Genomic DNA, 26607 nt, shown 5'->3' with positions numbered 1-26607 from the left:
GACCCCAAGGGGGAGGGCCTTCTCTGTGGGAGCTCCCACCCTCTGGAATGAACTGCCCCCAGAGATCAGGGTGATCCCTGATCTCCCTTCCTTCCGCCGCGCCCTTAAGACATGGTTATTCCAGCTCGCGGGACTGGCCTAGGGGAAACTTTTAGAGGGGGTTTTAATTATAATTTTAATTAGACCAAATTACAAATATTTCCCTTTTAATTAATTTTTAAACTTGTAGTGTGTTATTTTTGTATTTTTACCCGGTTGTTAGCCGCCCTGAGTCCGCAAGGAGAAGGGCGGGATATAAATTTAAATAAATAAATAAATAAAATAAATAAATATGTGAGAAGTCAGGACTATATGCTAAGAGTATATACATCTAGCAGGGTAACACAAGGTTGTGAAGGTCATTCTCACATTGCCAAGAAGAGAAGCTGAATCCAAGTGAAAAAAAATTCAGAAAAGAACTTAACAAATAATTTCAGAGAGCTATTATAAGAAGCAATATTTCAATCAACCAACCAATCAATCAATCAATTTACTAAGAAAAAGTACTTGCAAGTTGCTTCGGTTACTATAGCAGTAACAGAATATAGAGGTGTTGAACCGTTAATAGTTATAATAGCAGGTACAGGGATAAAGTTAAACAAATTATATTGTTTGTTATGGTTGCAGTACTGACACAGGCCTATTAAATTATTAAATGAGTTTAAAAAGGGAAGTATATATCACAATAGATCTTGACCTATATATATATTGCACATTTGGATTAGGTATTTGTTTCTATTACACACACTCAAGAAGTTTGAGTAGACACCGAAGCCTTACCACATATGAAATTCTGCTTTTGACATCAGCCACTGTCCAACTATTTTCAAGCTTTATAATAATGTAGTATAAGAACTTGTTTTTTGTTTTTGTTTTTTTTAAAAAAAATAAAACTAGAAAGAAAGCATACTCGGATTCTGTGCTCAATAGGAAGCTTGCATCTATAAATGACAGAATGTTTTCACCTCTCAGTGTAACTAATAAAGTATAGCAAGACTCGGAGGTATTCTAAAATAAAGAAGCTGGCAAATAATTGCTGTCTTGTTCAGCGTTCCCACCACCATCAATAAAATATGAACAAAAGAGAAAAAAAGCAACCCCAGCAATTGGTTTTAGTCTCATGTTGTTTCTGGAGTCTTCATACTTAACCTTGCCTTCTCAGGTCCTGCTACTGGACTTTATTGCCTCCATATTTGCTCCAGTAGGAGCTTCCATTGAGTTTTTACTGGTTGCCACAAATGGAAAGGGCCTTCCAGTAGTAGAAGGACAAGACTGGATCCAACTGCCTATTTTATTATGATATGTGATAAAAAAAATGGCAATGTCATCTCTCTCTCTCTCTCTCTCTCTCTCTCTCTCTCTCTCTCTCTCATCAATCACCTCAGCTACCAAAGTAACTGCACAAAATTGCTAAGAGTTGTTAGAATTATTAGCAATATGAAATAATCTCCATCAAAATACTTTTACAATCCTGAAAATATACATACTTAAATCTACTACCCATCAAAATAAAAAAAAATAGTATGCTTTAAATCAAAAGCCAAATGCACAATTATAACTAATATAGTTGCATTTAGTTTTAGGCAATCAAACATGAAACTCAGAGTATTTGTTACTATTATTTCTCCTCATAAAAGCTGTTCATCCAAAACCAAATAAATATTTTTAAAAGCTAGCATGTAGTTTAGTGGTACTGTACAATGCATCGTTTACGTTATAAAATCATTCTATTTAAATTATAACAATGAACATGTAGATTCTGACTGTAATATGCAAGTTTGGGGATTAATTTCTACTAAGTTCTACACAAAAAAACTGGTATCAAGACCCAAATAGCTTTATGAAAACTTCCTCAAAAAATTCTCAGAAGCCACTTTTGCAGAAAAGAGCAGCCTGTTCTTAGTGGGAATCCACCTGGGACTGCTTGTTTATTTTTTCAACTTTCTGGGACATGGAGTTGGTTAGAAACAAGACACCCTACAAAAGAAGGAAGTAGCCCTACAGAGTAGTCTGTTTCTAACCGCACAGATGTCCATAAACAGTATAAAACAAAGAAGAATACATTCAACTATATTTGTATTTGATATCTTCAATGTTTCACTTACTGTTAATAACTCCAGCTTAACCCTGAAGGTCTTGAAAAATGATATATTTCTTCAGAGATACCCAGGGATGACAAGCAGAAGCAGAGAAATGTTTTAACAGTCATTTCTAAATTCTCAATCTAATAAGCAACAGGGGGAAATGAATCAAAGTTTTTTTTTCTGTATCTAACCATGAAAAACCGCATTTTGCTTATACAGTATGTTCTTCTGAAAGGTTAAAATACTTCATACATACCTTCTAATGTAAAATCTAGCAATAGGTACTCATAAGCAGAGTCTGTTTTTGTTTCCACTTGTGGTCTCTTCAGCGTTGAAAATATTTTTCCAGGACTGCTGTCATCTGGGTCTTCTAGCTTTCTCAGCCCACACCCCATCTTAAGACCTGGTGGATGGGTATAAGGGGAAAAGTAAGGAGAAGCGAAGGCAGAAACTCCGCAGGCACAAAATCGGCTTCTCTGATCAGACTGGTTAAAAGCAAGCAATCTGTTTTAGATCCTCTTTATTGCTGTTAACCATACATCCAAACAGGGACCAATTTTCTGCTCCCAAGTTAGAAAAAAGAGGAATTTTCTCTCCATATTCACAGCAAGGCACAACGTTCTTAAGGATACCAGGCAACAAATTCAGCAGGAGTACTAGTCCTCTTTCAAAAAATACAAACTGCTACAAAGTGAGCAGAGATTTTCCATGCCACGTCAATTTGCAGCCAGCCCCCTAATAGTGTTCTGTTGCAGAGGGCACCAGTGAGTGCTTTGTCTGTCTCTCTTGGCTGGCTGATAATGCTGTAGAAAAGAAAAGAAACAAAATAAAGTTAGAGCAAAACTTTAGCGGGATTACTTACAGTCAGAAGATCTGCTTCAGTGTAACGGCCAGTAAAAGAAATAAAACGGGCAAATGAAGTCAAAGAAATAGGATAGAGAGCTTCACCGTGGTCTGAGAAGAAAATCATTTCCAGAAAGGAAGTCAACTTTAAGAGGAAATTGCTTCTGGCATCTCAAAAGGGAGGAAAATAAATGAAAAGCAGTTCAACTCTATTTTAAATGTGAGAGTTAGTTGCTTACTTCCTTTTCTTAGGGCAGCTGGAAAACTACCCATCATCCTAGTAATGCAGAAAGATTTGACTAGAGCAGTGAAATCATACTATGTTTGGAATGATTAAATTGCCTACTTGAAAACAATCAGGGTAATCCAATCTGATTGATAAAAATGGGTCTTGGGAAAGTTCCCTCCTAATGACTATCTTCTGGAACATTTTGTAAATCTTTTAAAATTTATCTGACTTTCCTAAAATAGTAGCTGAAGCATTTCTAACTATTATACTTTTATTTATGTTCGTTTTAAAATAGATGCAATAATCAAGCTAAGCCAGAATGTGATGAAAGATTTGTGTGACCTCAGAAGATGGCAGCTGGAACTGTCTTATAAAAGATCACAACCTTGGAAACCAGAAAATCTGTTACACATCTTACAGGTCTTTTTTTTTTTTTGAAAAGTATTGAATAGTATGATTCACACTATTCATTTTTCCCCCCTTTGGGCATCCCCTCGTGAGATGTTTTGGAACCCTGCACTTTCAATTTCAAAAACATTTTCCCCCAAGAAAAGAGAGTAATAATCTTTATTACAATGATGAGGCTTTGCATCAAGTCCATGTGTTGGAATTTAGCAAATTCTCAATTGCATTATTGATGTTTCATATTAGATAATGTGATAACTGAATTCATTTTTATAATGATTATACAACATTTTTGACTTCCTGAATCTGACAGAAATTAAGTTTCTACAGGAATATTTTATCTCAGAGCAATCCTGCACTTAATTTAAATAAATAACCGTTTATTTCCAAAATTGCTTAGCTTAGAACAGATTTGTATATTATAAAATGCTTATATACTTTATTATAATCCACAATTTAGAAACTAACAGAAGAAAAAAGGAAAGTAATACTGCACATTTCTATAATCTCCCACCTCAAATAATAATATCAAAAAACATTTGTCTACCCCAAATCTTTGGAAAAGACTTGATAGGTGGATAAAAATACCAAATCCAGTCTAAACATATGGCTGACTGTGCGCTGAACTATAATAAGCTGAAGAAAGAGTGGACCATCTAGTTCCCCAACCCCCGGTCCGTGAACCGGCACTGGTCTGCAGCATGCCAGAAACTGGTCCACGCAAACAAGTCAAGCCCCATCTGCAGGATACAGGCAGCACATGAAATCACGCCCCCTCCAGTCCGCAGAAAAAGGTCTCTCCTTGGAACCAGTCCCTGGTGCCCAAAAGGTTGTGAACATGGCAGTAACTGGAGACAGCAAAAGAGAAGAGAGAGAACTGAAGAAAATCACAAAATATAAAGACCTGCAAATAGAATGACTGAGGCAAAAGAATGCAAAGATAGTACCAATAGTTCCAATAGAGAAAGGTGTATTCTCAAAACATCTGGAGCATCAGTTGAACATCATCGGTATTGACAAAATCATTATCAATGATTATCAATCAATTGCAAAAAAGCAGCTTTATTTGAAACAGCTCTCCATCCCTCTAACACCCCCATCAAACAACATCTGCCTATCCCAGGAAAGAGCTCTATAGGTAGATAAACGCCAAATCCAGTCTAAACAACTGGTTGACTGCAACGAACTATAAAAATAAAAATCAATTCAAGAATGGAGGGATGCTTATTCTCCATTCTCATTTTGCATCTTTTATCCAAACAAGCATTTTACTTCTGGGAATTTTATGCAGAGGACTATTTAGAAATTTGGATTGCATGTAAAAGTTTATATGAGTTTCCATTTTTCCTTTGTTAAGTAAAACTGACTTGAAAGTTAGTAGCTTAACGGCATACATGAAATAAATAAGATACAATGGCTGATTTTAACATGGAAAGGAATTATGTTTTCACGGTATGCTCTTTTTGCACATGCTCTATTTAGTTAAGAAGCCAAGTTTCCCCCATCTGAGAATAGGGTGGGGAATTCTTAACTTTGCTGAACATTAAGCAAGGAAATTAAAAACAAGGACGTGAACAATGGTCTGCCTTTGAATATGGCTTTAAGGAGAAGTGGGGCTCATTTATCCAGGTGGCAAATTCTGTTTGTGACATCCTAACAGGATTTCTCTCCCTCAGTCCAGGAACCCCCTTCTCTCCTTTTTCACCCAGTTCCTTTTCTCCCTTCATCTTCCATGCCTTATGCATCACAGTTATCCCATCGTCATCCTGTTCTTCACTATTGTTTCTGCTGAAAGAAGGGAAGGTGTATATATTGGCATGGTTTCTGTGCACAAGCGTTTCTATATGTAAGATACAATTGTTAATATAAGCAAATGAGTGATCAATTAACTTTAATCAGCAATTACTTTTTACAATTAGCTATGTTCTCTCTCTCTCTCTCTCTCTCTCTCCCTCCCTTTCTGGCAACAAACACACACTTGAGAGAGAGCTACAGTTCAGAAACAATATAGGTAGAACAAATAAGCTGTAGGACATTGCACAAAAATGATCGTTTGCTTACAATTATTTTATCTATTCTTTTTTTTTTGTTTTGAAAGGGTCTTAATTCAACCTGGGAGTGTAGGGAGGCAGTAATTGTTCAGGGGATCTTGATGACTTTCTGAGACTCTTCTCTGCAAGACTGGTCCACAGTTGGGAGTTTTCTTGGATTCATAATTCTTCCTCAAGAAATAGGTGGCAGCTGTGACTAAGAAGGCCTTCACAGAAATCCAACTTGGGTGCTATTTGTGCCATTATTTGGACAGTCATTCGTACTTTGGTCAGCTTGCACATTGACTGCTGTAATGTGTTGTGTATGAGGTTGCCCCCCCCAAAACATTTGAAAGCTGCAGCTGATTCAGAATCCAGCAGCAAGCCTTGTCATGGCCATATAGCACATTTGCTCCATGAGCTGTGATGGTTTTCACTAGGTGTCGAATGCAATTGAGGATGCTGGTTAGTGTCTATAAAGCACTTTATAGAATAGGACTGGTTATCAAAAGAACTGTTTCCTATAGTTTTTGCCAGGGAGGAACAACTGGACTGAGTTAGGATGCTTCCGAATCCTTTCTTTTGAGCAGTGTCACCTGATGGGACCTAGGAAGTTTGCCCTTAGGAAACCAACCCCCTTGAAGTTCATCTCTTAACCTGGCTATGTTTAAAAGAACCCAAAAAACCGAGCTCTTCCTTCAGACCTTGCATTAGAATGAGAGGTGGTTCTTGTGTGTATTATTTGGGAGTTTTATTTGTATTTTAGTTTCTGATTTTATCATATGCGGCTCGGTCAGTGTTAAATTGAGCAGCATTATAAATGTATTTATTTTTTGTTATGAGTTATCCTGAGTTGTGTACTATCTTCAGTTGGCTGTATAAATCAATTTAATAAACATAAATAACATTTTCTTTTTTTCAAAAATAGATCATCAACATCCAAAGCTGTTTTTTAATTAGGTAAACATTAGGGTTTATATAAAATTCCATTTTAAAATAAGTTAGCAAGGAACTTCTAAACTTCAACAGCGAATTTGTAATATAGTTCAGATTCTTGCACACCACAGAAAATAAGTGATATATTTCTGCTGGAGAACAGTTCTCATCAATAGTCTAGTTCAAATTCTGATAGATCTAATAAGTTATTTTATATAAGCTTAGTGAATTTGACTAATTTAAGCTACTAGCAGATCTTTGCATAATATGCGTACCTAATTTTGAAAATTCCTCCCACATAATTAGATGGTGTGAATGATTTATATTAGTTATACTAAGTGGAGATTCTGATAGTAACAACACATATGGGTGATTCCATATTAGAGAAACTGATATGGAGTTAAGAGAATACTTTGGCTCCATTCTATAGGAAAATAGAGTATAATGTGACATAGGAACATAGAGTAAGTGCCTGCAAAATATTACAATGGAAAGACTTCTGTGATGTTATACTGATTTCAGTATATCTTCAAAATATTTACCAATCCTTTTTTCTTTCTATTCCATAGCAATCACTAATAGTGTGTGATTACATAAGATTCTTTAACATGTTCTAGATCAGCGGTTCTCAACCTATGGGTCGNGCTGTCCGCCATTTTTTTCCCCCTTTTCCGGCGGGTGCCTTACCTCCCTTGAGCTGGGCCAGCTGGTGGTCGGCCTGCTCCGTCTCTGCCGCTTGCCAGCTACGCCTCGGCCGGCGCAGGGGGCGGAACCACGCATGCACGGCGCTCCCGGGCAGGGAAAGTCCTCGACTTACGACCGGTTGGGTAGTCCTCGACTTACAACCGGTTTAGTCCTCAACTTACGACCGGCTTTGTCCTCGACTTACGACCGGTTTAGTCCTCGACTTACGACCGGTTGGGGGTCACGGCATTAAAAAGGTTGAGAACCACTGTTCTAGATAAATCCCATTGCTTGTTTTTGCATATGCCCAAAATAAACGAATGGAAACAGCAATAAAAATGGTTATTTTTAATTTTGACAATGTAAAATAGGTGTCTAGTAGTGCCATTCTATGTAAGAAAGATAAAGGAGACAAACTTGCCAAAGTCTCAAATGAAATCATTGGGAAAGATGATTTCCTTGATGTAAATATGGCCGCACACTCATCAGAAGTATAAAAACTAACACACTTTCCATCTACATAGTAGGACATCTGAGGTTCTTTTTTTAGGAAAGCAGTGTTTTGGAAGGAAAAAAAAAGAAAAAAAGGAAAAGGGAGAAAAGAGAGACACCTTGTCAAAACTGATATAAGAGACCTGAATGGTAAAATCACCTCGTACCAAGTGAGCTATGAGATGGGTTGTATTTGGTCACAAGTGACCATTTAAAGAAATGCAGTAGAGCAGGGGTGTCAAACTCACAACGTCATGTGACGTGTCACGACGTATCATGACTTTTTTTGCCATTGCTGGCAATGGGGTGGGTGCGGTTTCGCTATGATGCATCCGGCCCGCAGGCCGGCAGTTTGACACCCCTGCAGTAGAGGTCACCAGCTAACCAATTATTTTTCATGGTGGCCTCTGTGACACATGAAGTACAGCAACCTTCTTAGTGTGGCTATTACAGTAAGATAGAAGAGAAGGCATTTCTTCCATATAGTGTGTTTCATTAGAGGGTAAGTTCAATCTATAATGGGGAAGACTGGACCCACAGGACAGTTTTGACAAGAGAATTTTTCAGAGAAAAGTTATCACTGTTGCTATCTCTCTTATAAAGTGGGTGCAGATTAGAAGGGGGGGCGTTGCTGCTTAGCCAGTTCACAACAAAGCTTGATGACTGCCTTTGTACTTAGAGAAGTGTTGGGAGGCAAGAAAGCGCCCTTTCCTTGGGCCTTGAAAGTCCAGAAATAAATGCTGCCCCTGGCAGAATGACACCATATAACTCAAGCAGAAAACAAGGGTGTGATGAATATCGTTTCCTTTAATGTTGAGGAAATATATAGGCAGCATAATATTTTGATTCAACTGAAAAATGTAGACTGATTTAGAAAGGAAGGAGATAACTGGGCAAAGGACTATTTTATCTCTGTGGAAAAAAAGGACTGTTTTGCAAGTGAGTTTTTAATTAAAAATTCTACTTTCCATGAAAGTGAATAGAAATGGTGGCCATGGTCTCAAGGAATTTCAACATCAGAAAAAGTGAGAGGCTCCAAGATGAAATCAGGAGAGATGTCAGCACACAGAAATGTATCAAGTTCTTTAGAAACACCTTATTAGTTGATTAATAAAAACTGAGATCCAAAAGATTAATAAAAACTGAGATCCAAACTGAGGTCCAGCATCTCCTGAATCTTCCCTGATTTCAAGTCAGGTGTAGCTGATAAAAATTAGACAAACAGATTGGAATCTATAGAACTAACTTCAGCAGAATTAAGAAGGCTGATATGGTAAGGAACTCAAGGCTGCTGCAGCTGCCTTTACCCTTTTTTCCTTGTTGGGATCAGGCAAGGCCATCTAGCTAGGTTTTGAGCCCTTATAACAGTGGTTCCCAACCTTTTCTATACCTGCACCTGTAGAACACTTCTGGTATATTCTTGCATCCCTTACAAAAGTTAGAAATAACGGCAACAAATTATGCATATACACTATAATTTTGAAAACCGAAGTTTTCGCACCCCCTGGAATATCGTCTCGCACCCCCAGGGTGCAAGTCTTATAGGACAATACCCCCTGGGCCAATTAAATTTCAGTTAAGATTTAAGGCATACACTATACTTATCATGTGTATCATAGAGAGCACGATGTAGCCAAATATTTCAAAGCTCTAGAGCCATGGTGGCGAACCTATGGCATGCGTGCCTCAGGCCGCATGCGGAGCCATCTCTGGTGGCACGCGAGCCATTGCTGGGCCGAGCTGCTCCCTCCTCTCCGTGCATTCGCAGCTTTCCGCAGAGCTGCACATGCGCAGTCTGTGAATAGGCAAGAGGCTATAAAGGGAGCAACTTTCGGCAAAAGCAGGCACGGAAAGGGAGGCAGCAGCCCTATGTGCATCCCCATGCGCGGGCGTGCCCCTGCCCTACCAGGCAAGCGGAGCCACGGCATCTTCGGCAGAAGAGCGCAGGCGGGCAGCGGAAGGCATGAGGAGCCCCAATCCCAGCCCACCCCCTCCTCCCCCCCCAGAAGAACTACAGGGCTCAGGAGCCTCCTCCCATGCCCCCACCCACTGAGCAAGATGCCCTTCTGCCCACTGCCCCACCCGCCAGAGCAACATCGAGTTGGCCATGCCCACCATGGCCACGCCCACCCAGTCTACCATTTCCACCATAGCCACGCCCACCCGGCACCCAGCGATACATAAGTGGGATTTGGATTGCAGTTTGGGCACTCCGTCTCTAAAAGGTTCGCCACCACTGCTCTAGAATGTTCGGGATGGAACATGACACAAGCATGAAATTTAAATTTATAAGTGTGAATCACAGAGACCACAATGAATACCTTGTTGTTGTTGTTAGTTGTGAAGTCGTGTCCGACCTATCGTGACCCCATGGACAACATTCCTCCAGGCCTTCTTGTCCTCTACCATCTTCTGGAGTCCATTTAAGCTCACGCCTACTGCTTCAGTGACTCCATCCAGCTACCTCATTCTGTCGTCCCCTTCTTCTATTGCCCTCAATCTTTCCCAGCATTAGGCCCTTCTCCAGAGAGTCCTTTCTTCTCATTAGGTGGCCAAAGTACTTGAGTTTCAACTTCAGGATCTGGCCTTCTAAAGAGCAGTCAGGGTTATCTCTAGGACTGACCAGGGGACTCGCAGGAGTCTTCTCCAGCACTGTAGTTCAAAGGCCTCAATTCTTTTGCGTTCAGCCTTTCTTATGGTCCAACTTTCACAGCCATACATTGCAACTGGGAAAACCATGGCCTTGATTATTACTTTTGTTGGCAGGGTGATGTCTCTGCTTTTTAGTATGCTGTCTAGATTTGCCATAGCTTTCCTCCCCAGGAGCAAGCGTCTTTTAATTTCTTGGCTGTAGTCCCCATCTGCAGTGATCTTGGAGCCCAGGAAGATAAAATCTGTCACTAGAAGAATACCTAGGAAAGGTATAATGACTATACAGGTAGTCCTCAACTTACGACCACAATTGAGCCCAAAATTTATGTTGTTATGTGAAAAATTTGTTCAGTGAGTTTTGCCCCATTTTACAACTTTTCTCACCACATTTGTTAAGCAAATCACTGCAGTTCTTAAATTAGTAGCACAGTTGTTAAGTGAATCTGGTTTCTCCATTGACTTTGCTTGTCAGGTCACAAAACGGGATCACATCACTCCGGGATACTGCAATCATCATAAATGTGAGTCACTTGTCAAGCATCCAAATGTAAATCACATCATCACAGGGATGCTGCAACAGTCATAAGTGTGAAAAATGGTCATAAATCAGTTTTTTCACTGTTGTTGTAACTTCATTTCAAAAGTCACTAAATTAACTGTTGTAGGTCAAGGGCTACATATATTTACTTTCCTTGCTCAATGCTTCTGGAAGTAGAAGTTAAAAATCATACTATTCCAGGATTTCTCGCTGCCAGCTATGCTCCTGTGCTGTATTCTGCTTTTTCATACAAAAATGAAAAATCCTGTAGCTGGTTTTTGTTTTATTTTATACAAATGTTTTTGCTTAAAAAAAAAAAAAAAGAACCACCAACAGTAAACAATGCTTTATTGAGATAAACCTTTATTACAAAACCACTTTAATTAAAAGATGCAATCTACGGGAACTGATTTGTTAGTCTGTATTTATTATACAGTACATTCATGAAACAATCCAGTCCAGCATAGATTTACCATGCCTGTACAAAGATCTTTTACAGTATTTACTAACGGAACTGCTTACTCCTCTGTGTGTACAAAAAAAGCTTTAATAGGTCTTTAATAAATGGACCTGCTTAGCTCTCCTTGTTCCTTTAATATGTAATGCTGAGAACTATGTCTATTTGGAAAGACAAAAAACAATACTATAATCTTCTGTACACTATCTTTGTGCCTGAAATCAACTAATGGCTACAGAAAATGTTCAGCTACTAGGTTTACAAAACTTTCAATACTGATAAAACATGTTTCAGTGCATCCATATTATCTCCTTTAAGGCTGTAGTTATAGCAAATGCATACACTGTAGTGCAATGAAGACACTTTATCAGTTTAGGCATAATATTATTTCTATGGCTCGGCAAGCATTTTTTTAAAAAAAATATTGGTTATGATTTACATCTTTATGAAAGGCTTCTTATGATGATATATACATGCCTGGAAAAATATCCCTATATTATAAAATACCATCCTAAAGCCCACTTGCAAATGCCACGTTAAAGATATTTTTAGAATAAAGTTGTATCAACCATTTTGAAAAGCACCTTCTTGTTTTGAAGTTCAAAACAAGATACTTTTGTCATGTTTCTTACATATAACAATAGTTTAAAAATAGACTTTCACAATAATAAAGAATTGACATATATAAAAATAAATTTCCACAATAAACATATACATATATTTTACTGAAACAGCTTGTCACTTGTTTTTTTAAAGCTGCCACGCTATGAAATTTATTCTAAACCCCTGAAATTACTATTTTATTTAACAGTTAGAACCATGTATTACTATAAACCTGCATTGTAAAACTATGCTAAGATATAGATAAAATATATATTGCAAAGCCATGTGTTCTGTTATTTAAGACTAAGGTTTAGGTAGACTGTATTTTGTTGAGTAATTTATCAAAAGGATTTTTTAGGATACTGAAAACATAAAAAGTGGTAGGTCAAATGATTTATTATTAACGTTTTTCTGGTTTGTAAGGTAACAGTTGGTGTTCATATTTTTTTTTTCAAATTTCAAAACAGGCCATTTTTCCAATAACAGGAAGATCCTGTTTATTCAACATTATAGCACTTTTTCTCAAAATATGGATATATGATCATATTGATATATTATTTAAATGAATTAACTCTAAATCCATGGCTAGTATGATTCTGCTTTGTATTCTTAAGAAACATTTAAACAGAAAAATGTAAGTCCCGTGTATTAAAATATTATAAATCTAGCCTTTCATGTAGCACACAGATGTCTGAATATTAAGCACACTCAAGAACTACTGCTTTTTATGGAGAAACATAATAAAAAATAGAACGGTAATAGTTTTGCCCAGATAGTATTCCAAGCTCTGTGATGTGTGAAGTCTATGAAAAACATTCATGCATTTTGACAAGAATTGTGATAGCCCATTATAGAACCAAATTAAAGAAGGCAGTTTTAACACTTTTGGACATAATAGATGTATTTGGGACCTGCTTACTAATTAATTATTTATGTTATTGTATTTAATGATATGAAATAGACTTTTGGCCAAATATGAAACAAACTTGATGTTTTTACTGTTCTTTTATGTAGAATTAATTAACATGGGAAGTATGTATTATCTTACCTGATAGGCATATCAATAACTGTAACACAATATTTGGAATAAAGGATTTCAAGTATATTGTTTACCAAGTGCTTCCTTGGATATTCTGAAATATTTTCAAGAAATCAACATTTTATTTTTATATTATACAAAGAAAAAAATGGGAACCCAAGCAAAGGATTTAAAATTAACCCTGACTACTTGGATGTTTCATGATAGTAATAAGACCATAATAACAGAACACATGGCCTTTTCATGCCTATTTCTATATTGTTTACAAGAATATTTACAACTGAGCAATCCTTTCATATATATAAAGAGATGTCAACATCTTTATAGATATTTTAAAACTTCTGCAAGTATCAAAACACAAACATTAGTCTGATATTTTCAACAATTCAAATTATTTATATTTGACATAAAACTACTAAGGTCTATTATCATAAACATTTATACAAAAGGTATAAAATACTTTCCCGGTTGATCTTTTGAGATAAAGGTGCACACCTATTTATTAATATTACTAGAAAAGCAAATGTTAGGAGTCTGAATATATACTAAATAATTCCAGCTATATGATGTATATAGGCATCCAATATAATGTTAAACAGAAAATGAATTTCAAAATAAATTATTTAAATACTGCTGGCATAAAATCTTTAAAACAATCCCTAAAAAAGTATTAATAAATAAAACCTTCCAACCACAAAAATATTTTAAAAGCTGACTAGACAAATTAAAATATGAAAACATATTTCAGTTAAAATTGGAAAATAATGGAAAAATAATTGACTGCTAATTACAAGAATGGGCTTCCATAGTAATTAACTTTTTCATGTTTATTTATTCTGATATAATAAGATTGAGAGATTGTAATAAAAACTTACTACAAAAAGGTATAAGCAAACTTTTCTGATTTGTGTAGTGTTGTGTAATATAGTGTAGAGGAATATAGAATTTTTCCTCTAGACATGATATAGGCAGAGATCCTATTTGATTCTGCACTCAAACAGGGAAAAAGCTATTATCTAAGTGTATGCAGTATTATTTATGTCTAAATTGTATTTTCAACATTAAACAAAAGACATATATATATATATAATGTTTAGAGTTTTAAGAAATTTATCAGCCATAAAAATCAGAATGTTATATATATTATTTTGATGTATGTATGTATGTATGTATGTATGTATGTATGTATGTATGTATGTATGTATGTATGTATGTATATATAAGCTGGCAGTCCTGTAGTTTTTAAAAAGGACTTTAAAAATCTTAAATCATCTTCCAACTTACTGAAATTAATTCCAAGAAGATGTAAAAAAGATTTTTTTTAAATTATATAAAATTAATTGAACTGAAATGGAAAGGTTCAATAAAATAATGTGCATTTGATATTTACTAGATTTCCATCTAACAAAAATGTTTTTTTGTTTTAATACATCACCCTTGTATTTTATCAGATGAAGATAAATGCTAGGCTTGTCTTACAATATAAAGATGCTGGTTTTAAAATGTATTGTTTAAAACAAGCAATATATGCATAGTCTGCATATTACAAATTATTGGTCTGTGTCACCATAGTAGTATACCAATTGATAACAGTAACCATGATTTTTATCCTGCAGTTTGTTTACTAACTTTATGTTCATAAGAGCAAAGGCTTTTTAATATCCTTACAAAAGAGAGGAATTTTGTATTCAGCAAATATAAGATGCTACAAAATTACATACTTTTAAGAGTTAACATATTTGGTAGATACCTAACATTTTATTTTACAGAGTCTGTAGAAGAAGAAGTATTGAGCATACTGTCATCTGATCTATAATCTTTTCTTGGGTGAAAGTGAGGAGTTCGTGCATATCTAGGCTTCAAACTCATAGATGAAGGATGAGAAAAATTTCTTCTCACTGAATGTATCCTGGCTTCCTAAAAAAATAACAAAATAAAATCCACATTCACAAAACCACACAGCTTTATACTGTAGTACAGTTTAAACAAAAGCATGAAATTCTGCTAAATAAGTCCAATTAAAAAAAAGAAAGTTTTCAAAAGGAAAATGAGCAAAGTACAAATACAGCCCAAAAAGAAAGACAGTATTTTACAACATGATGTAAACAATCCCATTAACTAAATTCATTTCTTTACCTTGATAAACTACTAACAAAAAATAAAATTAATGTTGGCACCTCTAGTTATAATTTGTCAAACTGAATTAAACCATTTCAGCTTTAGCTTTCTTCAGCGTTGCAGAAATACATAATTTCCAAAGTAAGCAAACTAATGAATAACACAGTAATATTTATTTACCTTTTTAAACAGCTTTTAAAATGAATCCTGGAGAAAAAATTAAAACTTGCATGGCAAAAAGCTAAGTTTACAGTCAATGGAACATTCTGCAATTTTTTCCATTAGCAAAGGCACAAGAGAAGGATGTCTACTTGCTTTTACTATTTGTAATTGCTCTGGAAATCTTAGCCAACAAGATCCCCCCAAAATAAGCACATCATTTTTATACACCACAAATCAAGGATACAAGATGAAAGGTCATGCAGATGAAATACAAAACCACATAACTCCATAAAGCAGGTAATGAAAGTAATCAAAGATTTGGGTTGCTTTTCTGGATACTAAACCAATGAAAGAAACCCCACAGATAACAGCAAAGCACTAACTTCTGAGAAATAAAACTTCATTAATAAAAAATCTGACTGTGAGATAACAAAAGCTCCAGTGACACATTCAGGACTATACTTGACAGGATTACAACTAAGTCTCATTTCAAAACAATTTCAATAAACTATTAAAAACATAAAACAAAATGTTAAAAGGTGAAAAATCTTTAAAAACTTTTTGGCTAGGTCTTAAGGCGTTAATAAAAATGAATGTACTAGCCAAGATAAATTTCTTATTTCAAATAACACCTTAACATCAGGATTAGCAAAGATCAATTAATTCTTTTATATGGAATGGGAGAAAAAACAAGAGTAAAATTCAACATTTTGCAAGACACAAAAGAGAGGGCAATTAACTATTACCAATCTCAGTTATCTACTAAAAATTTGGACTTACTTAAAAGCAAGGATAAATCCAATGATTTCACCAACAAATGCTTTTTATTTCAAAGATAATTACAGTAAGAAAGATCTAATTACATATGCCAATATGAGACATCTGGACTCAAAAAGGACTTTAGACAGGCATGTCAAACTGCCAGTCCACAGGCCAGATGCATCACACCGAAACCACACCTACCCCATTGCCGGCAATGGGGAAAAAGTCACGATACGTTGCGCGACATCACAGGACATCACGAGTTTCACATGCCTGACTTAAGACATGACAAGAATTGCTTATTGAAGGAAGAAATCTATTAACTATATTTGCAAATAATAGGAAAAATAAAAAGAGATCCTAAAAGAAAAAAGAGGGACAAGAGAAAGAGAACAGAAGTTGAAATAATTATACAGAATCAACATAATTTATTAGCAAGTATCTACCAATTGCTACCTAACTGTAATACAGAGACAGAACAAATAAAAAAACTATATGATAAAATGTATACAAAATTTTAAAGAAGCAATAATATTTATGGGGGGAAAAAAATCAGTATTTACACCATTATAATCTGAAGGAAAAATGGTACATAGTATATAGCTCCATCAGCAATTACCCAGATGGATATATTATACAACAATGTAAGTGTCTGAAATGGTGTAGGGTTCCTGCCTGGGCAGGGGGTTGGACTCGATGACCTCCAAGGTCCCTTCCAACTTTTTTATTATTATTATTATTATTATTATTATTATTATTATTATTATTATTATTATTATTATTATTATCATCATCATCATCATCATCATCATCATCATCATCATCATTATTAAGTTGAAAATGCCATAACAAAAGAGTATTTTATCATACGCGGTGGTTATGTAAAAAAAACACTCCAAAATATTGGAAAGAAATATTCCAAATATTCAGAAAATTCTGAAAATAAAATTCTAAAACCACATTTTTTTGCATGAGGTATAATCTCAGAGAACATAAAAGAGAGCTATAAAAATGTATTAAGTTGCATGTTGAGTGTCAAGAATCAATCGTACAAACATTGAAAAAGATAAACTTTGCCATAAATTCAAAATTAGGAGGCTAAAATTGAAGAGTATGCAGTATTAGCAAAACTGAATGCTACTAGAATGCTGCTCTAATAATTTTTTAAAAAATCCTTTTTCATTTTTGATTTTTTTTTAAAAAAAATTAAGAATATACTCCACTTAAAAAGATCAGCTCCACAAGATAATGGTAGTCAACCACTGGCTTTGAAGATATTGCTAAGAAGGGTTTCAATTCTACCAGAATGATCTGTTTCACCTTCACAAAGAACACTTGGGAAAGGTGGACTACATCTTCAATGTCTGAAAAGTAAGTATATGGCATATATCTTGCCAGTCTCATAAGGATGGCATTAAGTTAAAACAAAAAGAAAAAGGAAGCTGAGGCTGGGACTCTGAAGAGAAATATGATATGACAATATATATGTGAAACTTGATGCGATAATACTTGTAACTAGTGCACTGTAATGGAGGGTACAACTTATTTAAAAGAATCAGAATCAATAAAGTGCTGTCGTGTATGTAAAGAAAAAGTAAAATTGCACACAAATTCAAGAATCAGAGCACAAAAATCTTGTTTAAAACATCTGGCTGTTATCATTGTGAGAGTTTTATACATTGCCTAAGGAGAAGATATAGTATAATTTTTCTGCATCACATAGCCAGTCTTTCAAAGGGTCAGAGAAAAAGGAAATATATGTGACAATAAAGGAGGTAGAAATCTTTTGTGGATTCCCTATAGCAATTTGCATTCTCTGAAAATTTGCTTTGAATAGCAGATACAAAAGAAAAAGGAAGTTAAAATATATTGCTGGGTTCTTGGAAAGAGGTTAGGATTCAAAAATGTCATTATGTTGTTATACTATATTCCCAAAACTTGAAATTTCTCAATTATATGGAAAAACTTTGGATAGATATGCCTAGATCAGGGGTTCCCAACCGGGGGTGCTCGCATCCCCTGGAGGTGTTCGACGATATTCCAGGGGGTGCGAAAACTTGGGTTTAGAAGTTTCAAAATTATAGTGTATATGCATAATTAGTTGCCATTATTTAGAACTTTTGTAAGAGGTGCAAAAATATATCAGAAACATTCTAGGGGTGTGGGGTATAGAAAAGGTTGGGAACTGCTGGCCTAGATGGTACAAAGTAGGTGATAATATATTTCTGGAAAAATGCTTCTCTTTTACTAGCAGGATACCTCTAAGGAATCAAATTATTCCTGAATAGCAAGAGCTTTCCATTTATTAAACCTGGATCCAAACTTAACACCTCTTTTTTGTTTGGAGAAGAAGGTATTATGCTCCCTCTTTTTTTTTGTTTGCAATAATCTTTCCAACTTGAGTTTTTCCTGTTTTCTAAAACACATCAACTGGTATAAAACAATTAGAAGCCTTACTTTAATAGTCTCAGGTTGCATCACAGGGGCTGGCATGGCTATGGCACTTGGAGCATAAACTTGGTGATATGCTGCTTGAACTCCATGATCAGTATATGGCTGAGAGGAAAACAAATATTTCAACTTTTTTTAAAATTAAATATATCTTCAGTATATGAACAACCAAAATTGGATTTTCAGTTTAAACCCTTTTTCACATTCTACTAAGCTAAAAGTCACCTAGTGAACTTCACTAATTCTAGTCTTAACATTTTGCCCTCCAAACTTACATACTTTTTAATTTTATCATCATCATCATCATGCAATGTGGGTTAGTCTTTTGGACTGGCAAGCACATTTGGAATTCTATGAAAATATCCTTTGGGTTTCAATAAATTGATTACACATGGGACAGGAAAACTTGCCTATTCAGTGAGAGCTACCTTGTCACAACACATCACTTTTATTAGAAAGCAAAAATTATCTGCATTCCCTCCAGCAATCCTGGTTTATCTCTACCATTTTTTAAAAAAGAGAAGAAAATACTTGCAAAGCTCTGGTGTAATCACCCAGCACCTTTATTTTCTACGAAAGCCTAGAAACATTCTTGTAAAAAAAGTTAAGGTTGAGAAGTGAACAACTGACTGCAAATCCCTCTGTAATCAATTGTTCTCTTGACTTCATCTTTAAGTTCTCCATGTTCTTGTACTAATAAATATTGATATTTTAACCATTTCTCTTTGACCACTGTTTCTTAAAATATTTCTTGTGCTGAGACCAATACATACAAGATGGGCTTTTATTTATTCCAAATGCTTAACATGGCACTTCTCACATAATGATTTTTAAAATCTACATTAACTTTAACTTTGTTGTACCATAAAAAGTCATGCCACCTGAATCTCAGGTAATGTCCTTCTTTTGGTAACATTTTCTTACTTCTCAGCAATACCCATTCTTTCACCCAAATCAAATCACAGCCTGCAAATTATAGTTTGAAATCAGCAATCCTAATCAACAAAGACATCATCAAAGGTCTCTCTGCATCCAAAAAGATCAATGCGGATTGTTTTTCATTATGATATTGCAAATATTCTGAAATATTAAAAATATTTCTAATATTATCTCTTCATTGTCTTTTAGGCAAAAAACAACACTGGACTTCATTTATAAAGTCTTACAGGACACTTTTCAACCTTTCAGCTAAAATCATTGTAAATATTTTATAATCATTAATAACATTAGCTGATAATTTTTTGCTAAGGTTGAATTCTGACATTCTTTGTAAATTAATGCTGTATTTCATGTCCAGCTTTCAGGTATCCTTTCCAAAAAGGAAAGTGGTTGCAACAGTTAATCTTCAAAATATTTAAAACAGGAGGCTGGCAATCCATTTGAGCCAAGAGCTTTACTTATTTTAGTCTATTTTATAGGCTCTCAGACTTCCCTTATTGTTACAGATCCATTCATCATCTGCTTTTGTCTATTTGTTATTTTTCATAAATTTTATTTCTTAAAATATTCATCTACTTTTACTGGGGAGATCTATTCTCCTTTACAAAGTTAGTGATAGCAAAGTAAGAAAACTGAGTGTCCTTTAGGCAGGTTTCATTTAAGACACTGAGTGTGTTCTCTCCCTCAGCTCCAGGTTCTCTACTAGCAAGTCACCCATAGGTCCTCTCTAGATCCTGCAGATTTGCATGTGAACAGTTCTCTTCTAGAGCTCAGGTATATAATCTTGGAACCAGAGAACCATGTTAGCCTGGATTCACTACCCATGTACTTTGTCATGTAGTCTACCCCAAAGCTCCTCACAAATATAAAAATCAAAACACAAACAAACTCTATTGGAATAGTATCTCATTGATTGTAGACACTGGTTGAGAATTTATTTATGCAGATTCCACATCCCCATGTAATGAAAATGGGCCTTACAATAGCTTTCAAAATGTGTTGAATTTTATAAAATAAAAGTTAATTTATAGACTGTTTGTGATCTGGAGTAATAAAAATTAAATTGAGAAGTGGTACTACAAAAAACACACTGTCCTATACTGACAAAAGAGATAAATGAGTAGCTTAATTCTAAACTCCCTCCACATTCTCCATGACAAAGAGACTGCAATCAATAAATTAAAATCTGAGTGATTTGCCCACTTACTCCCAAAACAAGGAATTAACAATACTTTTAACTGATACTGCTTTTTAACTTTACCTGGTATGAATGAATACTAGTTGTTCAATTTAAGAAAAGGCTACAGAGGGTCACAAATCCATAATAAAGCTAATCCTGCCCTCTGGTGGAAAAGCCATTATGTACCAACTTGAAATAAATGTTTATATTCACCAGTAGACAGTCTTGAATTTAAATGCACCTTTCTCCTGCCTCCCAACCCCCCTTTGATGTATTCTCAATTAATCAAAGATAATTCTCCCATTTTAAAGTTGAATTATCTGTGTAAAAATAATCTAGAAATCATAGATTAAACAGAGCAGATAGAAGTGCTTTACTGAATATAAATACCTCTGGAACTGCAGCTTCCATTAGGGAAAGAGGAGGAGGGACACATCCACCATCCTGTGCAATTTCCAATGGTTGATAAGTAATTTCAGAAGGATGAAGGTAAAAGAATGAAGTAGGAGACGCAGGTGACTAAAAACAATAAGACAAAAAACTGTGGATGCTTAATATGTAAAGCATATAATTCTACTACATCAAGAAATGAATGTAAAGTTCATTATTACTTTGACTATATTTTATCTATATAAATAAAAATGTAAATGTTCGTTTGTTCAAAATCTTAAATCTCCAAAAGTTCTTCACCGATTGCTTTGAAATTTTGACACAACATTGCATTTGAATACGCGGGTGTTTTTATATACCTACTATTATATAGATATCACACCTGTGACAGGTAAAAACATGCATTTTTTGAAAAACAGAGCCATCTGTTGGACGTAAAAGCAACACACGCTTTTACCAGACTGAGCCACAGCAACGCGTGGCTGGGTACAGCTAGTATATAAATAAATGTCTCCACAAAATTGAAAAAGCCCTATTATCCAGATATGCCAGTGTAAGTCATCAGCTAATAAAAGCAGATTTAGTCCAAAAGATTTACAATATATCTCAACGTGGTTAAAAATATGTAAAACATTTTTTCTCCTTGTTTGTTTTTCCAGCTACTTCAATACTTTTTCTCTATTTTTTTCACCAGTTGAAAAACAAATATATCTTGTTCTGACATGCAAAACATGACTATCCCATACAAAAGTTCAATTTATAGCATGGATTACTCTGACCTCTGCAGCAAGTCAACTAAAATGTTAGATGATGAACACCATTATTCATTCAGCAATTTCACATCATCATATCCATGTTATAGAGCGTTGCTTTCTGGCTATAGCAAGTGACAAACCAAGCAAGACACATAAAGCTGATTTTCTTTCAAAGTCCTCCAGTATGCATATTTGCATATGCCTTAATTTTAAAAAAGTATAGGTCCTTTGCCTACTACTGAATGCGCTATCTGTTCATACCTCAGCTGGCAAAAAAGCTACACTGATATGATATTTGCTCTTTCCATTACTGCTCCCATTGTTGATGCCTCTATTTCGAGTCACTGCAGTCAACAAATTCCTCTCCAAGGCAATGCAGTGTTCTGGACATTTTTTCTTAAAACATCAGTATAATTTATAGACTTTAAATCTATCAGGCTTATCAGCTGAAAACAAGGTGAAGGCAATGACATGGAATGCAACAGAAACATGATTCTACCAGAGCATGCATGTACAGTGAAATGAGAAATGCCATAGTTTGAGCTCTGGATTAAATCTATTTATAACAACTATGTTATAAAGTTATTTCAGAATACTTGAAATCCCATCAGGACATTGCTTTAGTAATTTGTAGTAACTGTTATAAAATCTTTAAAAAGATTTGAACTATTATTTAATAAAGATTTTCTTTAAAAAGAGTATATTCTGAAAAAATATGTGCATGCATGTATGCAACTAGCTCCTAGCTTGAACAGCTTAAACATTTTCTCCCATTTTTTTACTTTCTTCTCCATGCAGTAGTCCATTTTCTATCTTCCAAAATACTATAAGCAATTAAAAAGCAATCCAAACTGTGACATGTGGTTAGTGATAGCTAAAATGCACCAAACAATAATAGAGAATGCACTATTTCCCACATAAATCAAATGTCTTTCAATTATTTGGGAAAAGCTCTTAGGTAAAAATAGCTGTGTTCTAGTCAAAGAACACTGTTTGACCTTGAAACATTCCCAAATTCAAATGGTTCGATTCAAAACATGATTCACATCCTTACATTCTATGGTACCTTTGTTAATAGCATTATTTTTAAAAAGTCTTGAAATGATATAGTCTTTCTCAATATAATGTGAATTTATCTGTTTGAGGTTCACTGAGAAGGTGACTCGGGAACTTAGCATGTTGTCAACCTTAATTCTTACAGTCAGTTGCCAGGAATAATCAGAACCATGTGGCGTTTTCAACATGTGACATCAAAATCCTGTTTGTAACCATGATTTCAACAAACTATAGTTAGTGATTACTCAATCATAAAAGGTACTAATAACCCTATGTCTTTACTTTCAATCCTGCTTTTCTTTTTTTTTCAATAAAAATTTTATTATTTTCATCATAAAGAAAAAACATCACAAATATAACACAGTATAATGTAAAACCCACATCCCCCACCCACCCACCCCCCGAGACTTCCCAAACCTAATCCCAGGATAGTATTCAAATATAAGTAAACAATTAATAATATCTCTAACTCCACAAGGTATATAAATTTTACATGAATAAGTGAAATATATATATATAAAAAAAAGGAAAAAAAACAAACCAGTTAATTAAAAACCTAAGTTATATTCCACTATTCTATGCTTCTTTTGTATATAAACAATCCATCTTCTCCATATAAATAAAAATTGTTCATTTGAGTGATTCTTCAGATAAGCCGAAATCTTTGCCATTTCAGCAAGATGCGAAACTTTCAATCTGCTTTTCATATACAATGATTTTTATCAAAAGAACAGGGAAAAACTATTTTTGTTCTTTAAAAATTTCATATGGACAGTCAAACAGAATAGTAAAATGTGGGAAGGAGATTGAAAAATATTTCAATTTACCTGGGGAATACTCCACTGCCATTGTCCAGGAAGGCATTGTGCAGGAGCCTAGGATAGATGGAAATGATTTTTTGCGAACAATCTTGTCTAATCAAAAGTCTAAAGCAATGTATACTGTACATACATGTAGTCTTGACTTATGACCATATTTTTAATGACCATTCAATGTTATGAAAACTGACTTACAACTGGTCATCACACAACCATTGCAGCATCCCCACAGTAATGTGATCCTGATTCGGACACTAGGCAACTGGCGTATATTTACAATAGTTGCAGCATCCCAGGACCACATGATCACCATTTCCTAGCTGGCTTCTGACAAGCAAAGTTAATGGGGGAAGCAGAATTCACTTAATGATGTGATTCACTTAATGACCATGGCAAAAATGGTCACAAAATCGGATGCAACTCACTTAAGGACTGTCTTGCTTAGCAATGAAAATTCCAGTCCCAATTATAGTCATAAGTCAAGAACTATCTGTACAAACTTTGTAAAATAAAATAAACACTGCAACCATTACAATCAATAAAAATGCTAAAATACTATTAATCCATAAAATCCAAGTGGAATATTTGTGCATTTTTCAGTGTTTTGTTACGTAAACAAAAAGAAGTGTAATTAATGATTTCTCTTATTTACAATCATACTGAACAAATGCAATCTTTAATTGTTACCTGATAGTGATATGTTGGCTGTTGATAAATTGGCTGAGCTAGCATCACAGGAGAACTAGAAATTGAACGTGACTTTAAAAAGAAGAAAAGAAAATCAATTAGTATTGTGCTGAGATGGAGACTTCCTGTAAGGACATGGCGAGTCAATGTCTTGCTAGCTCTGACTGGCTAGCAAGACAGCTTTTGCAATGGAAATCAATGCTAGATGCTGAATCTGAGCTGGCAAAATCTCTCTGGAACAAGGAAGATAATTGTGGTGATCATTGACATGGCTCTATACTGCCACTCATGTGTAGATCATGAAATTGCAGTTTTTATTACCTCCAGCTCACACTAATAAACCAGACTTTATGGACATTACATTCGACCAAGTCTTATTTATATCTTAATCACTTGGTTTTTTAAAATGGTTTGCATATTAGAGGGAGTAAAACCTTTCAGATCAGCAAGTTCTTACTGTATTAATCAGGTGAGTTTCCACCTCCTTAAAAGATGATGGTGTAAATTTGACTTTAAAAGCTTTAAGGGTATTTAATAGATAGATTTTGGAAAGTTAATAATTGATCAGGGGCCAGAGGACTTGGAATTATAGTTTTGAATTATTTAGAAGATATCTTCTGATGGGAAAATGGAGATTGCTTTGATTGTTTTTTTAATGTCAAGGAGACCTTGAAGGTTGGACACTAGAGGCAGATAATAAAAAAATGGAGCAAAAATTGTGGGCTTTGGAATATCTCTAGATAGATTTTCCGACAGAATGGATGAAATGTTTGAAAAAACTGACAAAACATAATAAAGTTGGGTGTCTATGAAATTAATTTGAAGGGAATTTAAATGTAATGCAAATAGATCTGATGACTTATTCCCTAAAGGAGATAAACAGATGTTAAACAGGAAACTGATTTGGACATTTTTTTTTCTTCTGGATATATAAAAGAACTCTGCTAAGTTTAGGAAATACTTTTTTAGAAGTGACAAAGGGATACTTTACTTATTGATACAAAAAATCTATTAATTTCTGAAGAATTTTCACTTTGAAGATGACAGGACAAACTAACTGTGGTTTTTTTTTGAAGGGGTTAAAAAGTAATTTTAAAAACTTAGAGAAGGTTTGCAAGATTGGCTTGTTTGATCAGCGTTAAAAAACAGCTATATCTGTTTCCTTTTTACTGCACTTTTGATGACAAAAGATTGATTTAGCATTTAAATTATGTTTATTTAGAGACTGTGATAAGCTATTAAAATTGTTTTTATCTACTAGTTTTTTCTAAAACTAATTTTTTCTCTTCTCTTTTTTTTTCTTTTTCACACGCCTCACTTTTTTCCCTTGTACTTTTCAATTTGTATTTGGTATTGATTTTTATTCTTTTTATTTATTTGAAAAAAGTATTTTGCTGAGATATATTCAGATTTTAAATGTTACTTAGAAATATAGTGCATTCAGAAAGTATTCCCCTTTTTGTTATAATGCAGCCTAATTCTACAATTGTTGAAATTCATTTTTTTCTCAGGGTTCCACAAGTAGCTACTATTGCAGGGATCTAAGAAAAGTCAAAGACCGAGAATCCTAATAATAAATTAAATTAGTATTGATGCATATGAGACCCTGTTTGGTGTAGTGGTTAAGGTATCAAGGTAGAAACTGGGAGTTCATGAATTCTAGTACCACCTTCTTTGTAACAGCCATTTGGAAGCTTTTAGACCAAACTGTTCTGGAGGGCTTTTATCCTGTTTTACACATAACACTTATCCATAGTTTGGTTTGTTTATTTTTGGTTTGATGTGAAAAGTAGTTGGAAGCAGTCCACTGTTAGTTAATCATGATTTAGTCTTGGCTCAGTGCTACATGTGAATGCAGCATTCATCAAGCCAACACCATGAGGAAGCTGGCAAGGAAGGTTGCAAATTGCTCCATTAAGTTGCTCCTGATTTTTCATCTGCCTGCAGCATCTCCTCCACCCTTAACAGCCTCTGCTGGCCATACCCATCTTCTGTAAGATATGGGCAATTTGGCTGCCCCTTCCCATGATGCATGCATGGTCTGTATTGGTTCTCCAAGTCTTCACAACTTGTGTGTGACCTGTGCTAGCCCTCTTAGGCATTCTATGTGATCTGCACCAGCCTTCTCAGGCCTTTCTCCCTCCCTGCCTTCCTTACCTGGGACTCCCATCTCTTCCCACTTAATGACCTGCACATCTTTACAACAGCAATCAGAACTGCTCAGGATTGCTATCATAACCCATGGACTACCTGCGTTA

The 26607-nt window shown here is 34.9% G+C and overlaps 2 protein-coding genes across 3 annotated transcripts in view; both read right to left on the bottom strand.

Annotated features, from left to right (window-relative positions):
• Positions 1-3116, bottom strand: part of RFTN2 (raftlin family member 2) — a 29086-nt gene extending 25970 nt beyond the window's left edge. Inside the window, exons 1-2 of one of the 2 annotated variants that reach the window (XM_015813033.1) lie at positions 2986-3116; positions 2380-2526 (exon numbers count right to left, since the gene is read on the bottom strand). In XM_015813033.1, the coding sequence (XP_015668519.1) occupies positions 2380-2518 (139 nt within the window). In that variant the 5' untranslated portion in view covers positions 2519-2526; positions 2986-3116. Of the gene's footprint in view, positions 1-2379; positions 2781-2985 lie in introns of those variants that run through there. The other variant, XM_015813032.1, reaches the window with a different exon arrangement.
• Positions 3117-14789: 11673 nt separating this feature from the next.
• BOLL (boule homolog, RNA binding protein) overlaps positions 14790-26607 on the bottom strand; it is a 31869-nt gene continuing 20051 nt past the window's right edge. The window contains exons 7-12 of the mRNA XM_029283555.1: positions 24515-24517; positions 24350-24421; positions 23672-23719; positions 21034-21162; positions 18531-18629; positions 14790-14948 (exon numbers count right to left, since the gene is read on the bottom strand). Of these exons, the coding sequence (XP_029139388.1) occupies positions 14790-14948; positions 18531-18629; positions 21034-21162; positions 23672-23719; positions 24350-24421; positions 24515-24517 (510 nt within the window). The remainder of the gene's footprint in view (positions 14949-18530; positions 18630-21033; positions 21163-23671; positions 23720-24349; positions 24422-24514; positions 24518-26607) is intronic.

The sequence above is a fragment of the Protobothrops mucrosquamatus genome, unplaced genomic scaffold (genome assembly GCF_001527695.2).
Source record: "Protobothrops mucrosquamatus isolate PMUCROS unplaced genomic scaffold, P.Mucros_1.0 scaffold129, whole genome shotgun sequence".
NCBI classification, from domain to species: Eukaryota; Metazoa; Chordata; class Lepidosauria; order Squamata; family Viperidae; genus Protobothrops; species Protobothrops mucrosquamatus.
This window is presented reverse-complemented; position numbering and strand designations above follow the sequence as displayed.